Genomic DNA, 19,410 nt, shown 5'->3' on the forward strand with positions numbered 1-19,410 from the left:
TCTTCATGGAATAGAGCCAGGGAGTTTACTTAGGCCTGTAGGACAATTATGCACTTGTGGGTCCTGTAATAAATACTTTTTCAATAGCCTATATTTAAATGGTCTATTTTCTCGCAATAAAACCAGCAGTATGCATTTGTAAATTTACATATTTAAAGGCTCGGGAGAAAATGAAGAACATATACTTAGTTCCTGAAAGTACAGTAGGTATTTTTGTAACAATGTATTAGGTGTATATCTTAATGTATCCACTTGGTGGCAGTAAGCTGGCTTTATGAAAGGGATTTGTCCGACCGCCATAGAAAGCTGCGCTTCCGGTAGTAAGCTACCAAAGCTTCATAACATCACGTTATCAGTTGGATACAGACAGGTCAGCTAAAATATTTCCACTCACGTTTGAAGTCTGTACATCGGTTGTATGTGCCATGTTTTTGACGCTGCACGGAGGACACTGATCACAGTTGAACAAAAGTCCAATCGTTCTCCCGGGTCGTTTCAGTATGTTGTGCGGGGCTGTGGTTGTCAACAGTGGGCAGAGGGTGTTGCGGTACCTCAGTGTAGTGCGGTTTGTAACCCAGTTTGGTACACGTACTAACGTCACCTACATACAAGGCCAGAGCCCCGAACCGCGCATTCGGGAGTACTTCTACTACATTGACCACCAAGGGCAGGTGAATGTCTTACACAAAAAAATACAACTAAATAGTGAATTGTTTCGTTGCAGTGATCAGCTAACTAAACTTCTGTTTTTACCACAGCTGTTCCTTGATGACACTAAAGTGAAAAACTTTGTCACGTGTTTCAAAGGTATTTAAAGTACACACACACACACACACACAGAGCAGTCTAGTGACCTCATTCCAGATGTAAAAATGACGCTCTTACAGAGGTTACATTGACATGAATTTAGACAACCTGTCGGTTATCTTATCATCTCTGCCCGTGGTTATATATGAGATGCTGTGGTGACCTTCATTATTCAGTCTTCATATTCTGTAGTAAACATGATTATCCCTGCTACTACACAAGCTGATCCTCAGTATAGTCGTATGTCATGTTCCAAGCATTACTGTAAGACTGTGTGTGTGGGGGTTGCCTGCTTCCCACAACAGCCCCTGTGTTTGGCGTTCAGCTCCCACCTAGAGAACATATGGAGGTGATGTAGTGTACGCTCAGGGTTAAAGGACAGAACCTGTACTCAATGTTCTGCAATCTTAGTCGGCAGAACACGGAGCATGCTAATGGTACACCCTATCCCCTATGTAGTGCACTAATTCTGACGAGGACACAATATTTGTGCACTACTGTATGTATGGAATAGGGTGCCATTTGGGATGCATTTATAAATGTGGATAAACTTGCATCTGTTGTACAGCTTTCAGGCATACATGCTGCACATACTATATATACATGCTGCACATGCTGCACATACTATAAAGACATGCTGCACATACTATAAAGACATGCATACTATAAAGACATGCTGCACATACTATAAAGACATGCTGCGCATACTATATATACATGCTGCACATACTATAAAGACATGCTGCACATACTATATATACATGCTGCACATACTATAAAGACATGCTGCACATACTATATATACATGCTGCACATACTATATATACATGCTGCACATACTATATATACATGCTGCACATACTATATATACATGCTGCACATACTATATATACATGCTGCACATACTATATATACATGCTGCGCATACTATATATACATGCTGCACATACTATATATACATGCTGCGCATACTATAAAGACATGCTGCGCATACTATATATACATGCTGCACATACTATATATACATGCTGCGCATACTATATATACATGCTGCGCATACTATATATACATGCTGCGCATACTATAAAGACATGCTGCGCATACTATATATACATGCTGCACATACTATATATACATGCTGCGCATACTATATATACATGCTGCACATACTATATATACATGCTGCACATACTATATATACATGCTGCGCATACTATATAGACATGCCACACATACTATATAGACATGCCGCACGTATTATATAGACATGCCGCACGTATTATATAGACATGCCGCACATACTATATAGACATGCCGCACATACTATAAAGACATGCCGCACGTATTATATAGACATGCCGCACGTATTATATAGACATGCCGCACATACTATATAGACATGCCGCACATACTATATAGACATGCCGCACATACTATATATACATGCCGCACATACTATATATACATGCCCCACATACTATATATACATGCCGCACGTATTATATAGACATGCCGCACGTATTATATAGACATGCCGCACGTATTATATAGACATGCCGCACGTATTATAGACATGCCGCACGTATTATATAGACATGCCGCACATACTATAAAGACATGCCGCACGTATTATATAGACATGCCGCACATATTATATATACATGCCGCACATACTATATATACATGCCCCACATACTATATATACATGCCGCACGTATTATATAGACATGCCGCACGTATTATATAGACATGCCGCACGTATTATATAGACATGCCGCACGTATTATATAGACATGCCGCACGTATTATATAGACATGCCCATGTATTATATAGACATGCCACACATTATATATACAGTGGGGCAAAAAAGTATTTAGTCAGCCACCAATTGTGCAAGTTCTCCCACTTAAAAAGATGAGAGAGGCCTGTAATTTTCATCATAGGTACACTTCAACTATGACAGGCAAAATGAGGGAAAAAAATACAGAAAATCACATTGTAGGATTTTTAATGAATTGATTTGCTAATTATGGTGGGAAATAAGTATTTGGTCAATAACAAAAGTTTCTCAATACTTTGTTATATACTCTTTGTTGGCAATGACAGAGGTCAAATGTTTTCTGTAAGTCTTCACAAGGTTTTCACACACTGTTGCTGGTATTTTGGCCAATTCCTCCATGCAGATCTCCTCTACAGCAGTGATGTTTGGGGCTGTTGCTGGGCAACACGGACTTTCAACTCCCTCCAAAGATTGTCTATGGGGTTGAGATCTGGAGACTGGCTAGGCCACTCCAGGACCTTGAAATGCTTCTTACGAAGCCACTCCTTTGTTGCCAGGGCGGTGTGTTTGGGATCATTGTCATGCTGAAAGACCCAGCCACGTTTCATCTTCAATGCCCTTGCTGATGGAAGGAGGTTTTCACTCAAAATCTCACGATACATGGCCCCATTCATTTTTTCCTTTACACGGATCAGTCGTCCTGGTCCCTTTGCAGAAAAACAGCCCCAAAGCATGATGTTTCTACCCCCATGCTTCACAGTGGGTATGGTGTTCTTTGGATGCAACTCAGCATTCTTTGTCCTCCAAACACGACGAGTTGAGTTTTTACCAAAAAGTTCTATTTTGGATTAATTTGACCATATGACATTCTCCCAATCTTCTTCTGGATCATCCAAATGCTCTCTAGCAAACTTCAGATGGGCCTGGACATGTACTGGCTTAAGCAGGGGGACACGTCTGGCACTGCAGGATTTGAGTCCCTGGCGGCGTAGTGTGTTACTGATGATAGGCTTTGTTACTTTGGTCCCAGCTCTCTGCAGGTCATTCACTAGGTCCCCCCGTGTGGTTCTGAGATTTTTGCTCACCGTTCTTGTGATCATTTTGACCCCACGGGGTGAGATCTTGCGTGGAGCCCCAGATCGAGGGAGATTATCAGTGGTCTTGTATGTCTTCCATTTCCTAATAATTGCTCCCACAGTTGATTTCTTCAAACCAAGCTGCTTACCTATTGCAGATTCAGTCTTCCCAGCCTGGTGCAGGTCTACAATTTTGTTTCTGGTGTCCTTTGACAGCTCTTTGGTCTTGGCCATAGTGGAGTTTGAAGTGTGACTGTTTGAGGTTGTGGCCAGGTGTCTTTTATACTGAAAACAAGTTCAAACAGGTGCCATTAATATAGGTAACGAGTGGGGGACAGAGGAGCCTCTTAAAAAAGATGTCACAGGTCTGTGAGAGCCAGAAATCTTGCTTGTTTGTAGGTGACCAAATACTTATTTTCCACCATAATTTGCAAATAAATTCATTAAAAATCCTACAATGTGATTTTCTGGATTTTTTTTCTCATTTTGTCTGTCATAGTTGAAGTGTACCTATGATGAAAATTAAAGGCCTCTCATATTTTTAAGTGGGAGAACTTGCACAATTGGTGGCTGACTAAATACTTTTTTGCCCCACTGTATATGCTGCACATACTATATAGACATGCCCCGCACAAACTATATAGACATGCCCCGCACAAACTATATAGACATGCCACACATATTATATATACAGTGGGGAGAACAAGTATTTGATACACTGACGATTTTGCAGGTTTTCCTACTTACAAACATGTAGAGGTCTGTAATTTTTATCATAGGTACACTTCAAATACACTTCCTCCTGACAGAGCTGGTGTAACTGAGTCAGGTTTGTAGGCCTCCTTGCTCACACACGCTTTTTCAGTTCTGCCCACAAATTTTCTTTAGGATTGAGGTCAGGGCTTTGTGATGGCCACTCCAATACCTTGACTTTGTTATCAGTCAGGAAGTTAAAGCTTGGTCGCCAATGGGTCTTCCAAATGGACAATGACCCCAAGCATACTTCCAAAGTTGTGGTAACATGGCTTAAGGACATCTTGAGATGTTGCTTCAATATATCTACATCATTTTCCTACATCATGATGCCATCTATATTGTGAAGTGCACCAGTCCCTCCTGCAGCAAAGTACCCCCACAACATGATGCTGGCACCCCCGTGCTTCATGGTTGGGATGGTGTTCTTCGGCTTGCAAGCATCCAACTTTTTCCTCCAAACATAATGATGGTCATTTATGGTCAAACAGTTGTTTTATCAGACCAGAGGACATTTCTTCAAAAAGTACGATCTTTGTCCCCATGTGCAGCTGCAAACCGTATACTGGCTTTTTATGGCAATTTTGGAGCAGTGGCTTCTTCCTGGCTGAGTGGCCTTCGAGGTTATGTCGATATAGGACTCTTTTTTTCTGTGGATATAGATACTTTTGTACCAGATTCCTCCAGCATCTTCACACGGTCCTTTGCTGTTCTGGGATCGATTTGCACTTTTCGCACCAAAGTACATTAATCTCTAGGAGACAGAATCGTCTCCTTCCTGAGCGGTAATGACGGCTGCGTGTTCCCATGGTGTTTATACTTGGAATTGTGATACAGTGAAATATGTCTGTAAACAGTTGTTTGAAAAATGACTTGTGTCATGCACAAAGTAGATGTCCTAACCGACTTACCAAAACTATAGTTTGTTAACAAGAAATTTGTGGAGTGGTTGAAAAACAAGTTTTAATGACTCCAAGCTAGGCCACTCCAGGACCTTGAGAGGCTTCTTACGGAGCCACTCCTTAGTTGCCCTGGCTGTGTGCTTCGGGTCATTGTCATGCTGGAAGACCCAGCCACGACCCATCTTCAATGCTCTTACTGAGGGAAGGAGGTTGTTGGCCAAGATCTCACGATACATGGCCCCATCCATCCTCCCCTCAATACGGTGCAGTCGTCCTGTCCCCTTTGCAGAAAAGCATCCCCAAAGAATGATGTTTAAACCTCCATGCTTCACGGTTGGGATGGTGTTCTTAGGGTTATACTCATCCTTCTTCCTCCAAACACGGGGAGTGGAGTTTAGACCAAAAAGCTCTATTTTTGTCTCATCAGACCACATGACCTTCTCCCATTCCTCCTCTGGATCATCCAGATGGTCATTGGCAAACTTCAGACGGGCCTGGACATGCGCTGGCTTCAGCAGGGGGACCTTGCGTGCGCTGCAAGATTTTAATCCATGACGGCGTAGTGTGTTACTAATGGTTTTCTTTGAGACTGTGGTCCCAGCTCTCTTCAGGTCATTGACCAGGTCCTGCCATGTAGTTCTGGGCTGATCCCTCACCTTCCTCATGATCATTGATGCCCCACGAGGAGAGATCTTGCATGGAGCCCCAGAACAAGGGTGATTGACCGTCATCTTGAACTTCTTCCATTTTCTAATAATTGGGCCAACAGTTGTTGCCTTCTCACCAAGCTGCTTGCCTATTGTCCTGTAGCCCATCCCAGCCTTGTGCAGGTCTACAATTTTATCCCTGATGTCCTTACACCCTCTCTGGTCTTGGCCATTGTGGAGAGGTTGGAGTCTGTTTGATTGAGTGTGTGGACAGGTGTCTTTTATACAGGTAACGAGTTCAAACGGGTGCTGTTAATACAGGTAATGAGTGTAGAACAGGAGGGCTTCTTAAAGAAAAACTAACAGGTCTGTGAGAGCTGGAATTCTTACTGGTTGGTAGGTGATCAAATACTTATGTCACGCAATAAAATGCAAATTAATTACTTAAAAATCATGCAATGTGAATTTCTGGATTTTTTTTTTAGATTACGTCTCTCACAGTTGAAGTATACCTATGATAAAAATTACAGACCTCTACATGCTTTGTAAAAAGTATGTGGACAATCCTTCAAATTAGTGGATTCGGCTATTTCAGCCACACCCGTTGCTGAGAGGTGTATAAATTCGAGCACACATCCATGCAATCTCCATAGACAAATATTCCCAGTAGAATGGACTTACTGAAGAGCTCAGTCACTTTCAACGTGGCACCGTCATAGGATGCCACCTTACCAACAACTCAGTTCTTCAAATTTCTGCCCTGCTCGAGCTGCCCCGGTAAACTGTAAGTGCTGTTATTGTGAAGTGAAAATGTCTAGGAGCAACACCAGCTCAGCCGTGAAATGGTAGGCCACACAAGCTCACAGAACGCGCCCACAGAGTGCTGAAGCGTGTAGAGCGTAAAAATCGTCTGTCCTCGGTTACAACACTCACTACCGAGTTCCAAACTGCCTCTGGTAGCAACGTCAGCAGAACTGTTAGTCGGGAGCTTCATGAAATGGGTTTCTATGGCCGAGCAGCCGCACACAAGCCTGAGATCACCATGGCCAATGCTAAGCGTCGGCTGGAGTGGTGTACAGCTTGCCGCCATTGGACTCTGGAGCAGCGGAAATGCGTTCTCTGGAGTGATGAATCACTCTTCAATATCTGGCAGTCCGAAGGACAAATCTGGATTTGGCGGATGCCAGGAGAACGCTACCTGCCCAAATGCATAGTGCCAACTGTAAAGTTTGGTGGATGGGGAATAATGGTCTGGGGCTGTTTTTCATGGTTCGGGCTAGACCCCTTAGTGGAGAAAATCTTAACGCTACAGCATACAATGACGTTCTAGGCGATTGTGTGCTTCCAACTTTGTGGCAACGGTTTGGGGAAGGCCCTTTCCTGTTTCAGCATGACAATGCCCCTGTACACAAAGCAAGGTCCATACAGAAATGGTTTGCTGAGATCATTGTGGAAGAACTTGACTGGCCTGCACAGAGCCCTGACCTCAACCCCATCAAACACATTTGGGATGAATTGGAACACTGACTGCAAGCCAGGTCTAATTGCCCAACATCAGTGCCCGACCTCACTAATGCTCTTGTGGCTGAATGGAAGCAAGTCCCTGCAGCAATATTCCAACATCTAGTAGAAAGCCTTCACAGAAGAGTGGATGCTGTTATTGCATGAAAGGGGGAACCAACTCCATATCAATGCCCATGATTTTGGAATAAGATGTTTGACGAGCAGGTGTCCACATACGTTTGGTCATGTAGTGTATTTTGAGAGCAGGAGCAGTGTTATCTAGGCTAAGTGTAGTTAGTGTAACTTGATTTATAGTAAGAATGAACTCTTATTGTGTTTTATGCAGTGGTTGTGTTTTTATTTCCCCCCCTCTTTCTCTCTCTGTTTTCAGATAAGCACTTCCTGGTGTTCTTCTTCACTCGTCTCCGTAGGAACGAGAGTGGGCGGTACCAGGATGACTTCCCCTTCCTGTCCCTGTGTGGCCGCGAGAGAAACTTCCTGCGCTGTGACGACCGTCCGCTGGTGTTCACCCACTTGATGCCCGCCGCTGGGGGTATAGTCAATCAACCAATCGGTCAGTCAATCAATCAACCAATCACATTTATTTATAAAGCCATTTTACATCATCAGTTGTCACAAAGTGCTTTTGCATTAACCCTGTATAAACCCCAAAGAGAAAGCGGAAGCTAGGACAAACTAACTGTCTGTTCTACCGGTACAGGGACAGAGACCGCTGGGGGTACGTTGACAGATGTGGGGACAGGAGGAGCCCCAGAGCTACTGTCGTTCTGTTGGGGCGGTGACAAGCTGGCCGTCAAGTTCCGTCCAAAGTCTCTCTACATGCATCCTGGGACTGGGCGTGTCTACCACCCCTGCTCTGAGCGCCTGGGGGGCGTCGGCTTGGTGCGCTCCGCCCTCGCCATAGAGCTCAGCCCCTTCTTTCTGTACCCACTTCAACAACACCAATCAGACCAGCCCACACACTTCTTGTGGGCGGGACAACAGCACACACTGACTAATGAACTGGCAGGATGTTTCCCCCCTGAAGAGGAGGGAGGGATGGGCTGATCAGAATAACACTGCTGTATTCAGAGGGCAGAAGATGAATACCCGAAAGTTGCCAATTGAAAGGCAATATATAGAGTGGACATGATGGTTATGTTCCAAATGGCACCCTATTCCATATATAGTGTACTACTTTTGACCAGAGTAGATAGGGTGCTGTTCAAAAGTAGTGAACTTTGTAGGGTATAGGGTGCCATTTGGGATGTAGACAACGAGTGGTTATGTATATTTGTTACATTACTATCTGTGATATTCAGAACAGTGCACATCATTAATCAAAACGGTAATGATAATTTGGCCCAAACGGGTCAGGAGTATGCAAATTCTAACAGTCAGAAAATGCTAATAATCAGTTCCTCCTATTGGACAAATTCAAGTTGTACCCGTTCATTTAAAAACATTTTGCCTCTGCACTGTCTAGTGAATGTAATCTTGGCAGAAGTAACATCTTGCATAATTGTGTCAGATGCTTGATCGAGTTCTTGGAGCCGACTTATTCGAAAATGTACTAGCGAAGTCTCCACCCTTATAAACGGAACCTCTCAGCCAGTGTTGGGCAAGTCTATGGGCCAAATGTCCCCTCGTATTCAGAAACTCTAAAGATATGAAATTGTGAGTTGTCCAAATGATCAGTGAAGAAAAATCAGAAATAAATAAAACAGTCTGTCGACAAATGCTACAACTGTTTATGTTACGTGAATTTGTCCAGGAGAATGAAACCGGGGACTTTTGGGTTACAAGGACCTCCTGAGAGAAATACTATGCAGTCTTGTGAAATATGTCTTTGCAGTGGCCACAGAAATTCAACCAATGACACTCAGGTTGTCTCAAATGGCAACCTATTCCCTATAGAGTGCACTACTCTTGACCAGAGCCCTCTGGTCACAATACTATGTAGGGAGTATTGTGCCATTTGGGATGCAACCTCAGCTGTTTATCTACTAATAGCTGATGTGCCAGTAGGTTCTGTAGATAGTGGACGAACAACTGATAAACTACTACTTTTGCTATAAGAGTACCCATGGGTCCTCTGCTTCGAGAATAAAGACCTCTAAAGGGAACCCTTGCATTTGTATTGACTGGATAAGGATGAAACATTTTTATGATGATTAAAATGCATCGGCACACACTGAATGCCTTTATAACTGTTTTATTATGGTGTAATGCTTTGCAAGGAGGACACTAACTGGGGGGGGGGGGGTCTATATACCACTGTGTAAATCACAGTACAATTACAGTAGTTTAAAAAAACTGAGAAAAAACTGACTTTTACTTACATCCACTAGTTCCTAGGTTTTGTTCCCATCTGTTTAGAGCCATGATTTCTCAATGTCCTTTCCTATGGTTCCTCAAATATGCAGTTTATGGACATTGGGGGATATCATAGCCTACTCATACTAAAGCTGTTGCATAAATCCATATGGGTTTTATAATATATCATGTTGGTTTATTTTCTAACTTTCATTGTATAATTTCCCCTTATCTCTAGTCTACAAATTACACTAAAATATATGTTGGCTTAATGTGTGGGATGAATTGGTGACCAATACGGCAATGTTTGCGATGCGAGCATGTTGGCAAAGGGCCAGGAGACAGGTTATGAAATTTACTGCCAGTTATTAGGTTGATGTCAACGCAATTGACACATCATGTGCTCATCTCATGTCACCATGTTCCAACGATCAATGTTTCAAAAATATTGTAACACTGTTTTACATCCCAAATGTCACTATTGGCTATACCCCTTAATAGTGCACTATAGGTAATAGGATGCGTTTTTGGACGCTATCCTATGTATATCATGAGTAGGCAGGCCTACTCTAGAGAACTGTAAAACGCCCCTCCCTATTCTATGTGGGAGATAGCCTATTTTAGTCCGGGGTTCGCTTCTCCCCTCGCATACCAACCTTTCTTATTATACCTCCGTGATACAACAGAGGTAGAGGCAGCGGGGTGGTTAGAAAACTGCATGTCCCAGAGATCGCGGCGGCAACCGAACATGAATCTAGGCAAGGGGATCATGGCAGCGCCGTCAAGCCCGTCATGTACAGCTCTGGAGCGGTCAATCCGGGAGCGGGTCCCGACGCTTCTCACGGACCTCTACCAGTTCACCATGGCATATGCCTACTGGCGTTCGGGCAGGCACAACGAGCCCGCCGTTTTCGAACTGTTCTTCCGCGACAACCCGTTCGGCGGCGGCTTCTCGCTGTTCTCCGGAATGCACGACTGCCTCCTGTTTCTACGGAGCTTTCGATTCACTGACGAAGGTGAGGTAATGACGTTAAGTTCTCTGTAGAGCAAATGTCAGTGAATAGCGCTTTAAGGCAAAGCAAATTAGCCACAATATAATTGATATGTGTGTTTTTATATAGCCAATGGTTTCCTTTCAATAATATTGATTCGATATTTTTGTCATCTTGATTGCGCAATGAGGAATATAACCAATACCAGGACCCCTGGTGGGAGTGTAAATGGATAACACTGTATGTCCTCGGTGAACTTTGTAACCACTCCACTGAACTTCAACTGACACCTGTGATCTTTTCCTCGTGAGTCTCCTAGATTGTCAGTAATGCTGACACCCTATTCCCTATTTAGTGTTCATGGACCAGTCAAAAGTAGTGCACTATATGGGGAATTGGGAGCCATTTGTCCCAGGACATACCCAACCATGTTAAGAGGTCAGATGTCTACCAGAGTTTAAAGTTACCTACAGACACCCACAGATCACTACCAGGTAATAGCCAGTGGCAAACGGTCAGAGCCACACCTGTTTTGAGCCCAACTGTTGAACTTTTTTTGTGTGCCTGTTTTGAACGTTATTATGGCATTAAAGTGTCACATATCAGTTTGCAAACAATATAAATCAAAATGTATTGAGTTAATAAAGCCAGATACAAACATGGTCTCTTTTTTAGTTTTTCTTGAGTAAGGCGGCTCCAAAATGCAGGTGTTTCAGCCTAGCTTAGTGCTTTGTGTGGTGGAGGGGCAGCCAGCGGAAAATACAGAGCGTAAGAGTTGGTCATCTTCTCCAGTTGCACTGTGATTGGCTCAGTGTTCTGTCACTCATGGGGACACTATGTCACCGCAAAATCTACAGGGAGAGATAAAGTTCAAGCCCCCTTGGGTGCTGCCATAGATTTACATTAGAAGTTCCTTTCCGAGGCTTCCGGTATGGCGCAGAGCTTCTTTTTTGCTCCACAAAAAATTTGAAATAAATCCTGATATAAGTTCACCCTTAAGCTTAATGTACCAGGAAAGGCAGTAATAGTTCTTTAGCTTCCGAACCCACAATGCCGACAAAGAAAAGTCACACCATAAAGCCAGACTTAAGGAGGGAAAGTTTAGAGTCTGAGGACGAAGGCGCTGTGCTACCTTCATGTGCTAGTGGTGGAAGCAGGACTGAGGCGATCAAATCAAATTTATTTATATAGCCCTTCGTACATCAGCTGATATCTCAAAGTGCTGTACAGAAACCCAGCCTAAAACCCAAAACAGCAAGCAATGCAGGTGTAGAAGCACGGTGGCTAGGAAAAACTCCCTAGAAAGGCCAAAACCTAGGAAGAAACCTAGAGAGGAACCAGGCTATGTGGGGTGGCCAGTCCTCTTCTGGCTGTGCCGGGTGGAGATTATAACAAGAACATGGCCAAGATGTTCAAATGTTCATAAATGACCAGCATGGTCGAATAATAATAAGGCAGAACAGTTGAAACTGGAGCAGCAGCACAGTCAGGTGGAAGTTGAAACTGGAGCAGCAGCATGGCCAGGTGGACTGGGGACAGCAAGGAGTCATCATGTCAGGTAGTCCTGGGGCATGGTCCTAGGGCTCAGGTCAGTTGAAACTGGAACAGCAGCATGGCCAGGTGGACTGGGGACAGCAAGGAGTCATCATGTCAGGTAGTCCTGGGGCATGGTCCTAGGGCTCAGGTCCTCCGAGAGAGAGAAAGAAAGAGAGAAGGAGAGAATTAGAGAACGCACACTTAGATTCACACAGGACACCGAATAGGACAGGAGAAGTACTCCAGATATAACAAACTGACCCCAGCCCCCCGACACATAAACTACTGCAGCATAAATACTGGAGGCTGAGACGGGAGGGGTCAGTAGTCTAACCTAGAAGTGACAAAAGCATGGATTAATTTTTCTGCATCATTTTTGGACAGAAAGTTTCTGATTTTTCCAATGTTACGTAGATGGAAAAAAGCTGTCCTTGAAATGGTCTTGATATGTTCTTCAAAAGAGAGATCAGGGTCCAGAGTAACGCCGAGGTCCTTCACAGTTTTATTTGAGACGACTGTACAACCATTAAGATTAATTGTCAGATTCAACAGAAGATCTCTTTGTTTCTTGGGACCTAGAACAAGCATCTCTGTTTTGTCCGAGTTTAATAGTAGAAAGTTTGCAGCCATCCACTTCCTTATGTCTGAAACACATGCTTCTAGCGAGGGCAATTTTGGGGCTTCACCATGTTTCATTGAAATGTACAGCTGTGTGTCATCCGCATAGCAGTGAAAGTTTACATTATGTTTTCGAATAACATCCCCAAGAGGTAAAATATATAGTGAAAACAATAGTGGTCCTAAAACGGAACCTTGAGGAACACCGAAATTTACAGTTGATTTGTCAGAGGACAAACCATTCACAGAGACAAACTGATATCTTTCCGACAGATAAGATCTAAACCAGGCCAGAACATGTCCGTGTAGACCAATTTGGGTTTCCAATCTCTCCAAAAGAATGTGGTGATCGATGGTATCAAAAGCAGCACTAAGGTCTAGGAGCACGAGGACAGATGCAGAGCCTCGGTCCGATGCCATTAAAATGTAATTTACCACCTTCACAAGTGCCGTCTCAGTGCTATGATGGGGTCTAAAACCAGACTGAAGCATTTCGTATACATTGTTTGTCTTCAGGAAGGCAGTGAGTTGCTGCGCAACAGCCTTCTCTAAAAATTTTGAGAGGAATGGAAGATTCGATATAGGCCGATAGTTTTTTATATTTTTTGGGTCAAGGTTTGGCTTTTTCAAGAGAGGCTTTATTACTGCCACTTTTAGTGAGTTTGGTACACATCCAGTGGATAGAGAGCCGTTTATTATGTTCAACATAGGAGGGCCAAGCACAGGAAGCAGCTCTTTCAGTAGTTTAGTTGGAATAGGGTCCAGTATGCAGCTTGAAGGTTTAGAGGCCATGATTATTTTCATCATTGTGTCAAGAGATATAGTACTAAAACACTTGAGCGTCTCTCTTGATCCTAGGTCCTGGCAGAGTTGTGCAGACTCACGACAACTGAGGTTTGGAGGAATATGCAGGTTTAAAGAGGAGTCCGTAATTTGCTTTCTAATAATCATAATCTTTTCCTCAAAGAAGTTCATGAATTTATCTCTGCTAAAGTGAAAGTCATCCTCTCTTGGGGAATGCTGCTTTTTAGTTAGCTTTGCGACAGTATCAAAAAGGAATTTCGGATTGTTCTTATCTTCCTCAAATAAGTTAGAAGAATAGGATGATCGAGCAGCAGTAAGGGCTCTTCGGTACTGCACGGTACCGTCCTTCCAAGCTAGTCGGAAGACTTCCAGTTTGGTGTGGCGCCATTTCCGTTCCAATTTTCTGGAAGCTTGCTTCAGAGCTCGGGTATTGTCTGTGTACCAGGGAGCTAGTTTCTTATGAGAATTGTTTTTAGTTTTTAGGGGTGCAACTGCATCTAGGGTATTGCGCAAGGTTAAATTGAGATCCTCAGTTAGGTGGTTAACTGATTTTTGTCCTCTGGCGTCCTTGGGTAGGCAGAGGGAGTCTGGAAGGGCATCAAGGAATCTTTGTGTTGTCTGTGAATTTATAGCACGACTTTTGATGTTCCTTGGTTGGGGTCTGAGCAGATTATTTGTTGCAATTGCAAACGTAATAAAATGGTGGTCCGATAGTCCAGGATTATGAGGATAAACACATGCAGTGCCGTTAGCTCCGAAGATATCCTCAAGGCCATCAAAGATATGAATGCAGAATTCTCTATCAAATTCGAAAAATGTACTGTCTGCAGTGGACAACGTTAAAAAGAAAGTCAAAGAATGTGCTGGGCAAATCTCTGACTGAGGTATACATCTGGCTTAGGAAGACCACCAAAAACCGCGGTAACGTCCATTCCCAACTATAACATTTTCCGACAAGATAGAACTGCCAAAGGAGACGGAGTTGCAATCAGATGCAGAGATAGCCTGCAGAGTTCAGTCTTACTATCCAGGTCTGTGGCCAAACAATTTGAGATTCTACTTTTAAAAATCCACCTTTCCAGAAACAAGTCTCTAACCGTTGCCGCTTGCTATCGACCACCTTCTGCCCCCAGCTGTGCCCTGGACACCATATGTGAATTGATTGCCCCCATCTATCTTCAGAGCTCGTGCTGTTAGGTGACCTAAACTGGGACATGCTTAACACCCCGGCCATCCTGCATTCTAAGTTTGATGCCCTCAATCTCACACAAATTATCAATGAACCTACCAGGTACAACCCCAAAGCCGCAAACACGGGCACCCTCATAGATATCATCCTAACCAACCTGCCCTCCAAATACACCTCTGCTGTCTTCAACCAGGATTTGAGCGATCACTGTCTCATTGCCTGCATCCGTAATGGGTCTGTGGCCAAACTACCACCCCTCATCACTGTCAAACGCTCCCTAAAACAGGCCTTTCTAATCGACCTGGCCTGGGTATCCTGGAAGGATATTGACCTCATTCCCTCAGTAGAGGATGCCTGGTTATTCTTATTAAAATTGTATTCCTCAGCATCTTAAATAAGCATGCCCCATTAAAAAAATGTGGAACCAGGAACAGGTATAGGCCTTGGTTCACTCCAGAAATGACTGCCCTTGACCAGCACAAAAACATCCTGTGGCGTACTGCATTAGCATCAAATAGCCCCCGTGATATGCAACTTCTCAGGGAAGTTAGGAACCAATATACACAGGCAGTTGGGAAAGCAAAGGCTACCTTTTTCAAACAGAAATTTGCATCCTGTAGCACAAACTCCAAAAACTTATGTGACACTGTAAAGTCCATGGAGAATAAGAGCACCTCCTCCTAGCTGCCCTCTGCACTGAGGCTAGGAAACACTGTCACCACCGATAAGTCCACGATAATTGAGAATTTCAATAAGCATTTTTCTATGGCTGGCCATGCTTTCCACCTGGCTACCCCTACCCCGGTCAACAGCCCTGCACCCCCCACAGAAACTTGCCCAAGCCTCCCCATTTCTCCTTCACCCAAATCCAGATAGCTGATGTTCTGAAAGAGCTGCAAAATCTGGACCCCTACAAATCAGCCGGAGCTAGACAATCTGGACCCTCTCTTTCTAGAATTATCCACCAAAATTGTTGCAACCCCTGTAATAGCCTATTCAACCTCTCTTTCGTATCGTTTGAGATCCCCATAGATTGGAAAGCGGCTGCGGTCATCCCCTTCATCCTCTTCAAAGGGGGAGATACTCTAGACTCAAACTGCTACAGACCTATATCTATCCTACCCTGCCGTTCTAAGGTCTTTGAAAGCCAAGTTAACAAACAGATCAATGACCATTTTGAATCCCATTGTACCTTCTCCGCTTTGCAATCTAGTTTCCGAGCTGGTCATGGGTGCACCTCAGCCACGCTCAAGGTCATAAACGATATCATAACTGCCATCGATAAGAGAATACTGTGCAGCTGTATTCATCGACCCGGCCAAGGCTTTCGACTCTGTCAATCACCACATTCTTATCGGCAGACTCAACAGCCTTGGTTTCTCAAATGACTGCCTCGCCTGGTTCACCAACTACTTCTCAGACAGAGTTCAGTGTGTCAAATCGGAGGGCCTGTTGTCCGGACCTCTGGCAGTCTTTATGGGGTGCCACAGGGTTCAATCCTCAGGCCGACTCTTTTACATCAATGATGTCGCTCTTGCTGCTGGTGATTCTTTGATCCACCTCTACGCAGACGACACCATTCTGTATACTTCTGGCCCTTCTTTGGACACTGTGTTAACTAACCTCCAGATGAGCTTCAGTTCTATACAACTCTCCTTCCGTGGCCTCCAACTGCTCTTAAATGCAAGTAAAACTAAATGCATGCTCTTCGAACGATCGCTGCCCGCACTTGCCCGCCCGTCCAGCATCACTACTCTGGACGGTTCTGACTTAGAATATGTGGACAACTACAAATACCTAGGTGTCTGGTTAGACTGTAAATTCTCCTTCCAGACTCACATCAAGCATCTCCAATCCAAAATTACATCTAGAATCGGCATCCTATTTTGCAACAAAGAATCCTTCACTCATGCTGCCAAACATACCCTAGTAAAACTGACTATCCTACCGATCCTTGACTTCAGCGATGTCATTTACAAAATAGCCTCCAACACTCTACTCAGCAAATTGGATGCAGTCTATCACAGTGCCATCCAGTTTCTCAACAAAGCGCCATATACTACCCACCACGGCGACCTGTATGCCCTCGCTTCATATTCATCACCAAACCCACTGGCTCCAGGTCATCTATAAGTATTTGCTAGGTAAAGTCCCGTCTTATCTCAGCTCACTGGTCACCATAGCAGCACCCACCAGCAGGTGCTCCAGCAGGTATATTTCACTGGTCACCCCTAAAGCCAATTCCTACTTTGGCTGCCTTTCCTTCCAATTCTCTGCTGCCAATGACTGGAACGAACTTCAAAGATCACTGAAGCTGGAGACTCCTATCTCCATCACTAGCTTTAAGCACCAGCTGTCTGAGCACCTCACAGATCACTGCACCTGTACATAGCCCATCTGTAAATAGCCCATCTGTAAATAGCCCATCTAACTACCTCATTCCCATACTATTATTTATTTTGCTCCTTTGCACCCCAGTATCTCTACTTGCACACTCATCTTCTGCACATCTATCACTCCAGTGTTTAATTGCTCTTTTGGAATTATTTTTCCACTATGGCCTATTTATTGCCTTACCTCCGTTATCCTACGTCATTTGCACACACTATATATATACTTTTTCTACTGTATTATTGACTGTATGTTTGTTTACTCCATGTGTAACTCTGTGTTGTTGTTTGTGTTGCACTGCTTTGCTTTATCTTTGCCAGGTCACGGTTGTAAATGATAATTTGTTCTCAACTAGCCTACCTGGTTAAATAAAGTTGAATTAAATAAATAAAAATACATCCATCTCTGGAACAGAAGACAACATTATAGCCCTGCAGGAAATGACCACTGCACTTGAGGAAAAGGTTGAATTGCTTACCTCTAAACTAGTTGATTTGGAGGGTCGCAGCAGGAGATCGAACTTGAGACTAGTACATCTCCCCAAAGGCGCTGAGGGGAGCGATGCTTGCTCATTCCTAGAACGGTGGCTTCCCGAGGCTCTGGTGTTGGAGCCACTCCGCTCTCCTTTGATCATTGAGAGAGCTCATTGGATTTCTGGCCCATGATCCAACCACAACGCACCCTCGAGGGCTCTGATAATGAAGTTCTTAAACTATAAAGATAAGATTCGGCTGGTGAATGCAGCCAGGGCGAAAGGGAGAGAACTCTACAAGAATCAGCAAGTTATGTTCTTCCCAGATCTCTCCATGGAAGTCCACAAGCAGCAGAAATGCTTGGACAGTGTCAAGCAGCAGCGGCTACGGGTTAATGCTATCTGGTATGGAATCATCTTCCCAGTGTGCCTGTCTCCCACTGCACTGGGTCTCACTGCCTGTCTCCCACTGCACTGAGACCCACTGGGTCTCCCACTGCATTTGTTCCTACTTTGCTTTTATGCATCGGAACATCCTGGTAGGGGTTTGTTTTATTTAGGCCTATAGGAGGCTAGATCACGGTGGTCTTATATTCTTGTATTCCTTTTGACATCTGCAGGGGTTCTAGGCAGGGCTGCACTCTTTCTCCTCTTCTGTTTATCTTAGCCATTGAGCCTCTAGGCATAGCTGTTAGGTCCCAGCCCAATATTTCAGGTATCAGAATAGATCAGATGGAACTTCAAATTGCCCTTTATGCAGACAATGTAATTTCGTTTCTTACAGACTTGTGCAATTCCATACCCGCACTTCTGGACCTAATCAAAGAGTTTGGGGTTTGCAAAATCCTCAATTATGATGCTAAAGGAGGAGGAAAGACGTAGACCTACACCTTTGACTTCTATTTTCTATGCAACGGAATGCTTTACATATCTCTGCATTTGTATTGTGCCAGAGATTGACCACATAGTCTCAACTAACTATGACCCTGTCGTAGACTCAATAACTCAATCGATAGATAGATCGCCATATTTACCTATATATTTAAGTGGCCGGATTAACATTCTGAAAATGAATGTTCTCCCAAAACTATTTCAAAACATTCCCTTGCTTGCCACCACCACCATCCCTCTTTACAAGGCTTAAAAAGATGTTCACTATATTTATCTGGAATAACAGACGTCCCAGAGTTCAATTGTCCTTATTGTATCTACCGTATGACAGAGGGGGGCTCCATTTGCCTAATATCCAGTAGTACTACTGGGAAGCTCAGCTTCGCACTGCTATGTACTATTTTACCTCAGTCTCTCCCTTCGTGGATGGAGATTGAAATGTCTTCAGTTGTACCCAATTTAATCCTTAACCTTTACATTTACAAAAAAAAAAAAAAAAATCCCTTATTTTTTAATACGATCGATGTTTGGTATGAGGTGCGGAAGTTTCTTGGTCAAACGTATTCTTTTTCATGTTTTAGTCCTATCTGGGGAAACCACAGTTTCACTCCTGGGAGAGCTGATCTGGGTTTCCAACTATGGGCCAGCAAGGGTTTAAGGAAAATTCAAGACCTGTATAAAGAAGGTATTTTTATGTCATTTGAAGAACTCATAGCAAAATCTGACATGCCT

General features: G+C 43.8%; 2 protein-coding genes across 2 annotated transcripts in view; both read left to right on the forward strand.

The window, feature by feature from the left end:
* Nucleotides 1-295: 295 nt before the first annotated feature.
* Nucleotides 296-9,595, forward strand: lg24h8orf82 (linkage group 24 C8orf82 homolog). The gene is made up of 4 exons (XM_029649058.2): nucleotides 296-671; nucleotides 759-807; nucleotides 7,861-8,043; nucleotides 8,191-9,595. Exons 1-4 carry the CDS (start codon nucleotides 501-503, stop codon nucleotides 8,535-8,537), a joined length of 750 nt encoding a protein of 249 aa, XP_029504918.1. The 5' UTR covers nucleotides 296-500; the 3' UTR covers nucleotides 8,538-9,595.
* A 697-nt stretch (nucleotides 9,596-10,292) lies between these two features.
* The window catches only part of naprt (nicotinate phosphoribosyltransferase), a 32,703-nt gene continuing 23,585 nt past the window's right edge, over nucleotides 10,293-19,410 (forward strand). The window contains exon 1 of the mRNA XM_029649054.2: nucleotides 10,293-10,801. Within this exon, the coding sequence (XP_029504914.1) occupies nucleotides 10,387-10,801 (415 nt within the window). The 5' untranslated portion in view covers nucleotides 10,293-10,386. The remainder of the gene's footprint in view (nucleotides 10,802-19,410) is intronic.

Source organism: Oncorhynchus nerka, linkage group LG24, assembly GCF_034236695.1.
Source record: "Oncorhynchus nerka isolate Pitt River linkage group LG24, Oner_Uvic_2.0, whole genome shotgun sequence".
NCBI classification, from domain to species: domain Eukaryota; kingdom Metazoa; phylum Chordata; class Actinopteri; order Salmoniformes; family Salmonidae; genus Oncorhynchus; species Oncorhynchus nerka.